The sequence below is a fragment of the Eulemur rufifrons genome, chromosome 16 (assembly GCF_041146395.1).
Source record: "Eulemur rufifrons isolate Redbay chromosome 16, OSU_ERuf_1, whole genome shotgun sequence".
NCBI classification, from domain to species: domain Eukaryota; kingdom Metazoa; phylum Chordata; class Mammalia; order Primates; family Lemuridae; genus Eulemur; species Eulemur rufifrons.
The window spans coordinates 82,753,766-82,766,216 of record NC_090998.1 but is presented as its reverse complement, the minus strand read 5'-3'; the positions used below and the strand labels follow the sequence as shown (position 1 = coordinate 82,766,216).

Below are 12,451 nucleotides of genomic sequence, written 5' to 3'. Positions count from 1 at the left end.
ATGAGTTTTGAGGTTGAGAATCCAGAGAGGATTCATGATTTTGTGTTACATGTGTGGGGGTGTGTGTGTGTGTATGTGATTTCTTTTAATAGTTATCTCAAGTCACAATGAACCTGGAACCATACTTTAAATGCAAAGTTATGCTTGAGATGTTTGGGACCACATAAGTTCCATGAATTTGCATTGAGATTATTCATTCTCGGGGGGATTTTTTTAATAAAAATTTTTTGAATAATTTTAGATTTATAGAAAATGCACAGTACAGAGAGCTCTTGTGTACTCTGTATCCAGTTTCCCCTAATTTTAACATCTTAAATTACCACAGTACTTTTCTCAAAACTAAGAATCCTTTGTACTAACTAAACTCCAGACTATATTCAGATTTCCACTAATGGTTTTCTGTTCCAGCATCACATCCAGAACACTACTTTGTCTCGTCTGTGACAGTTTTTCAGGCTTTCCCTGGTTTTTATGACCTTTGTGGTTTTGAGTACTGGTCAGATATTTTATATAATGGCCCTCAATTTGGATTTGTTTGATATATTTTTTTTCATGATTAGACTTAAGTTACTGGATTTGGGGGAAAATACCAGAGATGTAAAATGGAGTTCTCATCACATCAGAGAGTACGCAGTATCAACATAATTGATTTATCACTGATAATGTTTACTCTGATCATGTGATTAAGGTAATATTTTCTAGGTTTCTTTCTCTACTGGCAAGTTACTATTTTTCCTTTTCCATTCAAAGAGAGATTTTTCCCCCCTATTATCCCAGACTGGGTCGAGACAGGCAAGTTTCCTTGTTATCTTATTCTTTAATTTAAGATTTATGTTTTATTTACACTTGAATTGTGGTGAAGCTTTTGGAGGCTCAGGCTTTATATGGAGGGTCTATTATCAGCTTCCTTACTTTGGGTGGGCCTTGGGGCTTTATCTCCTGTCCTTCTCAACCTGGATTAAACTCAAGGTTTCCAGGGCTCTGTAGAAATCCTCAGGACTAAAGCTGACTTTAAAAAAATAAAATATCTGCTTACCTTTTATACCTTCTTACTTTTGGGGTGGCCCAGTGAATTATTTTAAGAAGTTTTTTCTTTTATTTTTGTTTGTCAGTTTGTTGTTAGTTATTTCTGTTTGGGTGTCTTAATCCAGCATACTGTCAACAACAGAAGTTGATAATAGGGTTTTTTTGACATTGATTTTGAATACATTTTGAAATGTTAAAACTTGGGTTGGGGAGAATATACATCTTAGTATAGAAAGGGTAATATGTGTAGTTATTTTTCCTCACCCCCCCCCCCCAGCTCTTATGAGTTTCCTTGACGTAAGCATACATACTGTTTTCTCTGCTTTGATTGCCCTTTCCTGCTTTATCCTCTTGATCAATACCTATTAATTCCAAACTCTACTCAAATCTTTTCTTCATTACATCCTCCCTCCCAGCCTCACACACAGTTGGTTTCTTATGTGCTGCAACACACCCTTCATAATAAAGTTCACTACATGGTACAATAAATATCAGTGTTTAGATATTATGGTAGGTATTATTACTGTTAACCATTATTCAGTGTCCCTTCCTGCAGAAGTTTATGCTTTCCTGCCTTCTTGAAGTCTGACTTGGCCATGTGACCTGCTTTGACCAATTAAATGTATATAGAAATGCTTTAGCTGATCTGCAATAGATATTAATATATAGCATCAGTGAGAAATAAACTTTAGTTGTTTTAAGGTGTGGAGATTTGGGAGTAGTTTGCTCTCACAGTGTAACCGAAGCTCTTCTGTCTTAATTGACACACATGCCTATCTCCCATCTTGAGGACAAAAGCTGTATTGTATTCTGTATTCTTTATGTTCTTAAAACTGTCAGATTATTTTTCCTAAAACATTTTAGATTATTATTAATTATTCTGTAGGAAAGTAGCATTATATAATGCAAAGAGCACAGGTTTGGAGTCAGACACATCCAGATTAAATTTTTTACTTCATTGTTTAGCTGAGCTCGTAAAATGTCCTTGATGAGTGTCAGATTCCATCATTTTAAAAATGAGGGAACCTTGTAAAGTTGTTGGGGATATAACGTAAGTAAAGTACCCAGCACAATAGACATTCAGAGAATATTCTTTCCCTTTCGTGTTTCTTCTCCATTGACTATTGGTTTAAGTCTTTAAAATCCGTTTTTCCTTCTTTCACTAATTTATTTATTTTCTCATTATTAGATAGATGCTTATTGAACTCTCATTGTACATCAGGAATTGTCTGGGCACTGGGAAGTAGTGAACAAACTTAGTACAGTTCAGTGCACAGTAATTCGCCTTTTCTATCCCCAGCTATTAAAATCATATTAATACTTCACGGTCCCTCTACCATCACCACATCCTTGAAATTTTTGCCTAAATCTCTCCACATATGAAAAAAGGGAAAAAATTTAGAAGTGGTTTCTCCTTCCTGATTTTAGCATATTATTGATACCCATTTGTATCTTGTAATATACTGTGTATTCTACCATAGCAGATTCTGTTGTATATATGTACATCATGTACATATTCAAGTTCCTTTTCTAGATTTTAAGCTCCATGAGTATTGGAACCTCATCTCATTTATCTTTTTATCTCTCACAAGTCAATGAATTAAATTATATAATAGAAGTAATGATCAGTATCACTCTGTAGAAGACATCTTAGGAAATTTATGGAGGCATTTTTGGTTGTCACAATGATTGGAGGGTGCTAGTGAAATTAATGAGGAGAGACTGAGCATGGCAGACTTCTTTCGATGTCAGAGTAGTCCCTCAAATATCTGTTGCCAGGCACAGTAGTACACATCTGTAGTTCCAGCTACTCCGGAGGCTGAGGCAGGGGATTGCTTGAGTCCAGGAGTTCAAGGACAGCCTGAGCAACATAGCAAGATCTCATCTCTTTATAAATAAATAAATAGATAGATAGATAGTTGTCCTGAGTTCCATATGTCCTTCAAATGTTCTCCCAGATGTTTAATGTAGGTGAATAACTTGTTTATAATTTTCTGAAATTAGAGCATAAATCCATTTTTATATATAAACACTAGGTATTTTTTTATACAATTTTAATGTATACTGAGTTTTCCTGGAATGTGTTTATCACCTATATAAAATCAAGGAAAGACTATACTTTGTTTTGTTCAGAACTTTGCTAAATCTTGCTCAACATTTCAGGAAATCACATAACCAAGGGCAATGCCACTCATGGTGTTCGAGTCACCAATAACACAACTGTATCAGTCTGTTTTACAGCTGTTAAATTTAAAATGATTCTGTATGTAAGTGTAGGCATCAGACTAATTGTCTTCTTGTGTCATGCCTAGGTATTTACCTGTAGAAGTATGTGTTACTTTTTAAAATATAAATGGCCTTCCTTTAATTTCTTCTACATGTGACAATTAGTCCATTATACTAATGCTTTAAAATTGTGTATATGGATGTTATATTATGAATTTTATTTCAGGATTTTAAAAGAGAGCATTGCAAACTATTTGTTATAAAAAGTGACATTGTGTCATGGTATAGGTCCACTGGTTTATGGCTTTAGAGTCAGGCAAATGCAAAAATTTCTTTTGAAATGTATGTATATTTCCTCTTTTGAATATTAAACTATTCTCTGTAGGGAAAATGTATATCACAAATATCCTGACAATTTGAGTAATGATTAAGTTAAATGAAAGTACTAAAAATTTGTTACAAACCAGAAAAAAGGAGCATATGTAAACTTTATTCAATTTAGAGACACAAATCATTACTTATATGTTTACAGTCTCTAATAAAACATGACAGACTTTGGTTAGTGACTGAGAATCTCCATTTTTTTTCTTTTATGATAATATATCCAGAACTTTAATTTTTTGCTAAATTTAACTCTATTGTTTCATGTGGATAGTAGGAGATATTTTCCATATGGTTTTAATGATTTTAGTTTATATTCTTTAAATCAGTTCTCTAGGGTCAGCAATGAATTGTTTTTGTTTAGATATTCTAAATATAATTTTCATTGCTGAGCATCTGATAAGATATATTTTAGAAACTAAAGTACAGAACCAGATGGCTTTATTCTAGTATGATACATGTTAATTCATAGTGCCTTGTTTTCAGCAGCAATAGGATTATGTTGTATCTTACCATTCCCTTTTTTAGACTATTTTATAGTCAGAACTAGAAATTCTAGTTATATAAAGCTGTTCTAGCACAGGCTGGAAAGTAGGTCATTGTGACGGGAGTATACTAAACCGCCCACTGGTTGCTATAGCAATGACCTACTTTAAGAAACTATTTCTGTTGATTCATGTTGAAATCATCTTTTGGAACTGGTATAAGGAAGCTTACTGCATGTAATTTTTTAATAATAGCAACAGGAGGAAAAAAATCCTTAAAATATTTAAAGTGAAGTAATATTTTTTTACATAATACCTCTTCAATTTATTTTAAAGTGGTGCATTCAGTATTGTAATTAAATAACATGAGAACTGTGCTTCTGTGTATGCAATACAATTATGTGAAGGGATGTAGTGAGTTTTACTACCATTTGGCCTATTTAAAAAGCGATCTGTTGCATGTAGTTAATAACATTATTAACTGAGCCTTCAAATGGGTGTGGTTCAAGAAAATAGTATATATTCCAAGTTGCAGAAGATCTGGAAATATGTTCCTGTTAAAATTATTTAGTGGAATATATTAAATCATTCATTTCCTTCAATATTGAATGCCTGTTCCAAGGCACATGCATTTGTAATACATAAAGGTTGAAATTGGTGTGTTCTCTGGAACACACTGAATCTGAAGTCTGACAGATCTTTCTTCCCAGTCGAGGGTAAAGGATGAAGCATTAGATTTTGCATAGTTTTTAAGTAACATTATTTGTTTAGCACTAAAAAGAAATTGCACTGTCAGTGAGTTGATACTTTGAACCTGGGCTATGGGAGGTATTATCAAGGAAGAATTATATGCTTAGAGATTAGTTGATTCAGAGTCTTAATTGCACTGTACCATGTTTTATATACATTCATACTCACATTGACCTTGTCACTGGGAAAGATTTCCTTCAAACCTTAGTTGAAAGTCACATTCAGATGAAGTTACACATTCCAAGTGATTTTTATATAGGTATAGGCATCCAGTTAATTCATTGTTTTCTGTTGTCATGCTCAGGTATTTACATGTTTAAATACATGTATTTTTTTCAAAAATAGACACTATTCCAAAGGGAAAATAATGACTTCTGTTTAATGAATATCTACCAAGTGTTAGGGACTCTACTAGGTGATTTTATGCTGCGTCTAATCTTTTCAGCAGCTATACAAGACAACCCTACTAGGTCATTTTATCCTATTTCAAACTTTTTCAATAAATTGTGCAAGTGACATGATGAGATTTGTTTGCCAAAGCACAGGTTAAGAAAACTGTGTAGTTGACACAGATACTTAATTTGAAATCCATCAGGAGGAGGTTTTTTATGTTTCTATGTATACATACTTATGTATATATACAAAAATTCATATGAGTTTTTCTAGGATGAGGTACATTATGTCCTTTGACAGTTCAGAGGATAGAGAAATTACTTTCAACTGGAAGAGTTAAAGTTAGTGGGACATGAACTTGAAAATTGGGAAAGGTATTCCAGGCCAAGGAAAGAATGTGGAGCAAATTCCAGGAGATCGAATGTATGGGGGGGAAGCAGTAGTTTGGTTTGGTGGGAGGGAAAGGGGAGAAGGGTAGGAAAAGAGGAGTAGGGTAGGAAATGAACCTGGAACCCTAGGTTAGTGGCCAAGCAAAATAATTTGTTCTTTATTTTATAAGGAATGAGTCTTTGAAGACCTTTGTACAGGAAGTGCCTCATGAAGATTTGGTATCGTGTATAAAATGGATTAGGATAGGGAGAGATTGTTGGTAGGCACATCTGTTTTAAGGCATTGCAGTAAATAATAAAAGGGAGAATGAGAACTAGAATTATTGTAGCAGGAACGTAAGTGGGGCTGGGGCACAGTGGCCTGTAATCCTAGCACTCTGGGAAGCTGAGGCGGGAGGATCTCTTGAGGTCAGGAGTTTGAGACTAGCCTGAGCAAGAGTAAGACCCCGTCTCTACCAAAAAATAGAAAAAATTAGCGTCTACCAAAAATAGAAAACAAATTAGCTGGACATGGGCGGCACACACCTGTAGTCCTAGCTACGCAGGAGGCTGAGGCAGGAGGATGGCTTGAGCCCCAACAGTTTGAGATTGCAGTGAGCTGTTGTGACGCCACTGCACTCCAGCCTGAGTGACAGAGTGACAGAATAGAAGTGGGGTATAAACTAACCATCTGGAACAGCAGCAGCCTCAAGACCTCTATGGCACAGGTGGGTAGCAAATCTGACGGAGCGTGGGACAGCACTAGCTGCAGGGACCCAGTGACAACATGAGAGGTACTAGGTTTTGACAAGTTTGCATCAGAGAGTATAAGCTGATTATTCTTGGCTCAGAAAGTGATGGAAAGTCGGCTCTGACTTTACGATTTGTTCAAGGAGTTTTTAAAAAAAATATATGATCCCTTGTTATCAGTTACCAAAAGAGAAAAAACAAGAAAGAGAAATTTAGAAAAATAAAAATATGATTCTACAATAGAAGATTCTCATGGAGAAGCAAGTCGAAGTATTGGTTGACTGAAAAAAAAAAAAAAAAAAAAAAAAAGAAAGCAAGTTGAAGTAGATCCACAACAGTACATGCTTGAAATTGTGAATACTACAGGAAGGTAACAATTTATAGTAATGAGGGAGATACATAAAAATTAGACAGGGCTTTTCATTAGTTTATTCCATCACAGCACAGTCAACATTTAATGATTTTTTAAGATCTGAGAGAACAGATTCTTCCAGTTAAAGACATTGCTGTTTCAATGATTCTGGTAGGTAATAAGTGTAACTTGGAAGATGAAAGAGTTGTGGGAAAGGAAAAAGATCCCAATCTAACAAGACAATGGAACAAATGTGCATTCTTAGAATCTTCTGCAAGTCAAAAGTAAATGTTAATGAGAACTTTTATGACCTAGTCTGACAAATTATTAATAATTTGAAAAACTCCAGTGCCTGGGAAGGCTTGCAGAAAGTCGTCATGTCGGCCGCTTTAGTATACTAAATACATTGCAGCTCTGAACCAGGTCTGAAGAACTGTTGCCCAATTCAACAGAGCCAGCATTCCAACTTTAAGCCTACCAACATCTTAGGTGGATTTTCCTGTGATGGTACTCTTAAGAGATGGATGAAAGCTACTATGTCAGTTTGTACCATTCTAATCACTTTCCAGTATCACAAGAGAGATTTTTACTTATATAATAGTCTTAGAGCATGCAGCTGGTAAAACCAGAAGCTACATCCAGTATTACTGCTAAGAGACATTCTTCATCCACCAATGTTATACATGTATGAAAATGCTGTACTTCATACTTTAACATGTGGAGAATACAATAAGGTAAATCCTAAAAGCATCACTATTTTGGAATAATAAAAGAAAGTCCAAAGAGCTCCTATATAGATTACTCCAGATGACTTCACTTCCTTGATATTTGTAGCTTATTGTGATTTTTTAAAAGAAATTCAAGGCCATTGTATTGAACAAAATAAGTGCTTTGATTAATACAGCAATATAGTTTTTTAAATTTTTTAAAACTTTGGAGACAGTGATCTTTTCTTTAAAATATAATAGTCCTTTCAGTATAATGTCTTAAAGTCATTGCCTTTTAATATCTGTTAGGAAGGAAATATTCAGACTTTTCAAATCTCTTATTACATGTTTCCTTTTTTGTTTACATAGGGAACAATGTTTATAGTTGTGTGTACAGTGAGGGTCTACTTGTGTAGATTTTCAAACAATTTTTTAATGATTTGACAATTTTTGTAAACGATTTTCAGGCTTCTGCAACTATAGATTCTCATTGTAAATCCCTTGCTTGCTCATGTATAAGTGTATTTACAACACTAGATATGCTGGTTTATTATTTTTACCTGTTAGTGATTATTTCACCTGCAATGTTTTGGTTGAGATGTTAAATGGTGGATAAGTACTGTGGATATGAATATGGGAAGTAATTTTAATCGTGTGTACTTCATCACAAGGCCTAATTTGCAGTAACTATTGCTATTTTATTTAACAATGCCTTGTTATTTTGTATGTGTTAATATTTGGGAGCTACTGTATTTAAATTGAGCAGCCTAATGTTACAACTATTTTGGGATAGCCAAATGTAAACTAAAAGCCTTAATTAGGCCGGACATGGTGGCTCACACCTGTAATCCTAGCACTTTGGGAGGCCGAGGTGGGAAAATCACTTGAAGTCAGGAGACCAGACTGGGCAACATAGCAAGACCTTGTATCTACAAAAAATAGAAGAATTAACCAGGCGTGGTGGCATGCACACCTGTAGTCCCAGTTACTTGGGAGGCTGAGACAGGAAGATCACTTGAGCCCAGGAGTGAGGTTGAAGTGAGCTATGATGACTCCACTGCACTCCAGCCTGGGCAACAGAGTGAGACCTTCTCCCCTCACCCCCCCAAAAAAAGCCTTAATAACGTGGTACAGTTTTATGTAACTTAGCATCAATAGTTCAATAAATTTGAATTGCCATACAGTTAGAAAAAAAGAATTGAAGTGCATAGAAAGAAGGAGACTAAAAAGTAATAGATAACACTTACATAACAGTACACCATTCTGAGAGGTTCACGTATATTAATTTGTTTAATTCTCACAAACAGTGCTATGAGATGGATCCTATTACGGTCCCAATTTTACAGATGAAGAAATTAGTTAGGACTTTTCAGGACTGATTGAAAGATAGTAACTTTTTGCTAGACTTTTTAAATTATGGGATATCTATGCAATGGAATACTATAAACTATGAAAATTGGTGCCAAGTATGTCTATTGCTTTGAAAAGATGTTCACAATGTATTAAATCAGGCTTACAGTAAATATAGTATATCTCATTTTTGTTCTACTTTGAAGGAATGTATGCTAATTATCAATTTTAAACTTCCATGTCAAGTTAAAAAGTGTGTTTTTCTCTTCCTCACCTGTATCCCAAACTCCCACTTCCATGGGAGTATTTTTCTAGTTATTTGCTTATGCACATATAAACATAAGTAGATGCATGCAATGTAAATTTTATTTTATCAAATATATGCATATAGTTTTAAAAGCCATAATGCAAAAAAGTTTTAAAACAAAGGACAGCATCACAGTGTGTTCCACTCCGTCCTTCTCTCTTCCTTTTTTTCGTAGATCTTTTCTGCCTAAAATATTTGATGACAATGGACATATATTATTTTTAAAAGTACCTCTAATTTTAAAATCCACTGTACCTCTGCAATTTTTATGTGAAATGAGAGATGCAAATTATAATATCTATGGAAGAAAAACATTATAGTATGGAAGAAAAACAATAACATTTATGAAGAAAAACACCATACTTAAATACAGCTTCTATTTCTTCATTTCATGAAGTGCCAAAACAAAATTAATTATTAGGTCGCAAAATTTTTCCCATTATAACAAATTATTTCAGCCCATATCATTCCGTACAACATTTGTTTGGTTCGTAGAGTGTTTGTTAGAAACCATTAAGAATGCTTATTCAGCTTGTAAATAAGAAAGGGAAATAAAGAGCCAATTATTTATTAATCTATACTTAACTGTTGATTTTATGAATTAATCATGTTCTTTTGTTTTTCTTTTCTTTTCCTGTCATACTGTTTGTCATTGACTGCATAGAATCACCACATAGAATCATTTCCACCAAAAAGTTGAATATGGGGAACTCTTGCTGCTTACTACCAGCTCGAGTAGAGAAGATGCTGAAACGTGAAACTTGTTCTCTGAGGGTGGGGGGGAGGGGGAAGATGCTGAAACTAATAGTACAACAGAAATTTGGGGATTATCTTTGCCTTAGATCATCCCTCCAGAATATTTTAGTTTTGTACTATTTAAGTTTAAGAAAACTTCAAATTGCTAGTTCATTCAACTTCTTAATTTTTGATATGTCTAAAAATTCTTTAATCTTTGTGCTGTCTCGTAACATTTATTGCCAAGCAATTACACAAAATTAGATGCTTCCCAATAAATGTTTATTACCAGATGTGATAAGTTATTCATAGTTGTGGGTAATTTCAGGTGCTTTTATGTCGCTATGCATCTAACTTCAACAACAGTCTTCTCCAGAGTATTTGTACATTGGCAGTAGTGGGTTGACGTGGGGATCGGGTGTTAGGGAAGTGACTCCAAACCAAGACAGAAAGGAGATGTGATGAAATACAAATGTGAGGATAGAAAGGTTTGTCTCCTATTTGTTTAAGGACACCTTTGAGATTTGCTAAGGTGAAATGGTGGTATGTCTTTAACATTTTTGTGAATATAGCTCTGTGAGTCTACAGCTATAGCGTCTTTTTCCCCTTTAAGGGAAAAAGTGTAAGACCTTAGTATACTTATGTTACTAAAAGAGTAGTTACTAGAGTAGTAAAAAATCAACAAGACTTTATTGGTGAAATGATGGGATCAGAATGGTCAAGTAGAACATAATGATCTAGACTGAGCAACCTACAACAGTTTGTCCAGTAGAACTTTCTGCAGTAAAGGAAACGTTCTATATTTGTGCTGGTCAGTATGGTACCCACACATACGACTGTCGAGGACTTGAAATGTGGCAAGTGTGACTGAGAAACTGAATTTTAATTTTTAATTAGTTTAAATTTAAATGGCTACATGTGGCTTTTGGTTACTATATTGGACAGTGCAGTTCTGGAATATGCCTTTCCCTGCCTCTTAACCACTTTGCTTCAGAATTAAGACATAATGACTATTCTCAAAGACCATATGGCCTGTGGAAAAGACAAATATTTAACCTTAAGATCAAGAAAATAAAAGAAGAAAAATAGAGAGGAAGTAAGATATGTCCAGCTGAAAGAAACAGAATCTATTAATAGATGAAAATTAACATGAGGCAAACAATGAGGTTGGACCTTCCAAGGGTAACATCTCTTTTGGATTTGCTCTTGGGGAGTGGTCCATTTCTTTACAATAGAAGATGCACAGTAAGCAGTCTTCTGCTACTGCTCTAGAATTTTCCTAGATATCTGTGATGTATAAGCCCTGTTACTACTTATTTCATTGAAAAAGTCTATACCCCTACCTGATCCATGAAACCTTTTTTTTTTTTAAGAAATTAATCTGGTATTTTCAATACTCAGAAGGTTAATACATAATTTGATATCTATTCATTATTTTTTTTCTTTTAATTAGATTAGAAACTTAAAAACAGGCATTATGATTTTGCTCTTTTAGATGGTTACAGTATCCCCTAGTACTCATATTCTTAAATCATGCACTCACTCAGAATCATTAAAGAGGATGTTTCTGTTTTTCCTCCCAGTAGAAAATGTTCTAGATTTTTCAAGGTTTCTTTTCTATATGAAAAACTATCTTCATATAGAAGATTTTTCATTTCATCAAGTTTAAACAATGAAATCAATTTATTTAAGTGCTTTGATATTTCTTTATGTAATTTCCATGTTCACAAATTACATTTTTTGCTAACAGTCACTTTTATTTAATGAAAATTAGTGATTTTATTCAGGACTTCATTAAAATACTGGGAAACGTGCTATAATTTTAAAAAAATTTATTAGTATGTTTTCTGGAAATATTAATTTGTGTATCAGTAAGAGGTATAAGAATAAGATGATGGGTTGGCATTTCAACTTTTAGAATAACATGATTTTGAGATATTTTATATCTCCTAAATATATATTTTTAAGAATTTTAATAATATTTTCTTCTGTCTAGATTTTTGCTTCAGTGTCTTGAGGATCTTGATGCCAATCTACGAAAATTAAACTCTCGTCTGTTTGTGATTCGTGGACAACCAGCAGATGTGTTTCCCAGGCTTTTCAAGGTAGTTTGAAAAATATTTGCAGGAAATAATAATCTTTTGTCAGTGAAGTTAACATGTTTGATAAATAAGGCCTTTTGGCTAATTTAAAGTGTGGAGAATATAAATATTTTTAAATAAAAATGTTGTGATTTTTTTATTTAATGAAAAAAATTGTACATGGTAAAATCAGACAGTAGAAAAATAATTTACAATGAAAAGTTAAATCTTTCTTCTACCTTAAACTGCTAGTGCCACTCCCAGAAGCAACAACTACTGCCAGTTTCTTATGTATCAAATTAGAAATATTCTTTGCATAAATAAGGATTTTTATGAGTGGGTTTATATATCTATCTATCTGTATGTTTATATCTATGTTACTGTTCCCCTTTTTAAAAACTGAGATGAGAACACGCTATATACACCATTCTGTTGTGCCATGCTTTATTCGTATAACCATATATTTTGGAGATTGTTCCATATTACTTCCTCAGTCTTTTAAATGGTGCCGTAGTATTCCATTGTGTAGGTAGCTATGAT

General features: G+C 33.8%; 1 protein-coding gene and 1 pseudogene across 8 annotated transcripts in view; both read left to right on the top strand.

Annotated features, from left to right (window-relative positions):
- Positions 1–12,451, top strand: part of CRY1 (cryptochrome circadian regulator 1) — a 71,711-nt gene that overhangs the window by 32,472 nt on the left and 26,788 nt on the right. For all 8 annotated transcript variants that reach the window (XM_069491445.1, XM_069491443.1, XM_069491444.1 and 5 more), the window contains exon 2: positions 11,827–11,935. Coding sequence is in view for 6 of the 8 variants with exons in the window: in XM_069491443.1 (XP_069347544.1) it covers positions 11,827–11,935 (109 nt within the window). In the remaining 2 variants the exon portion in view is untranslated. The remainder of the gene's footprint in view (positions 1–11,826; positions 11,936–12,451) is intronic.
- On the top strand, positions 5,614–7,124 carry LOC138396728 (ras-related protein Rap-1b-like protein; annotated as a pseudogene).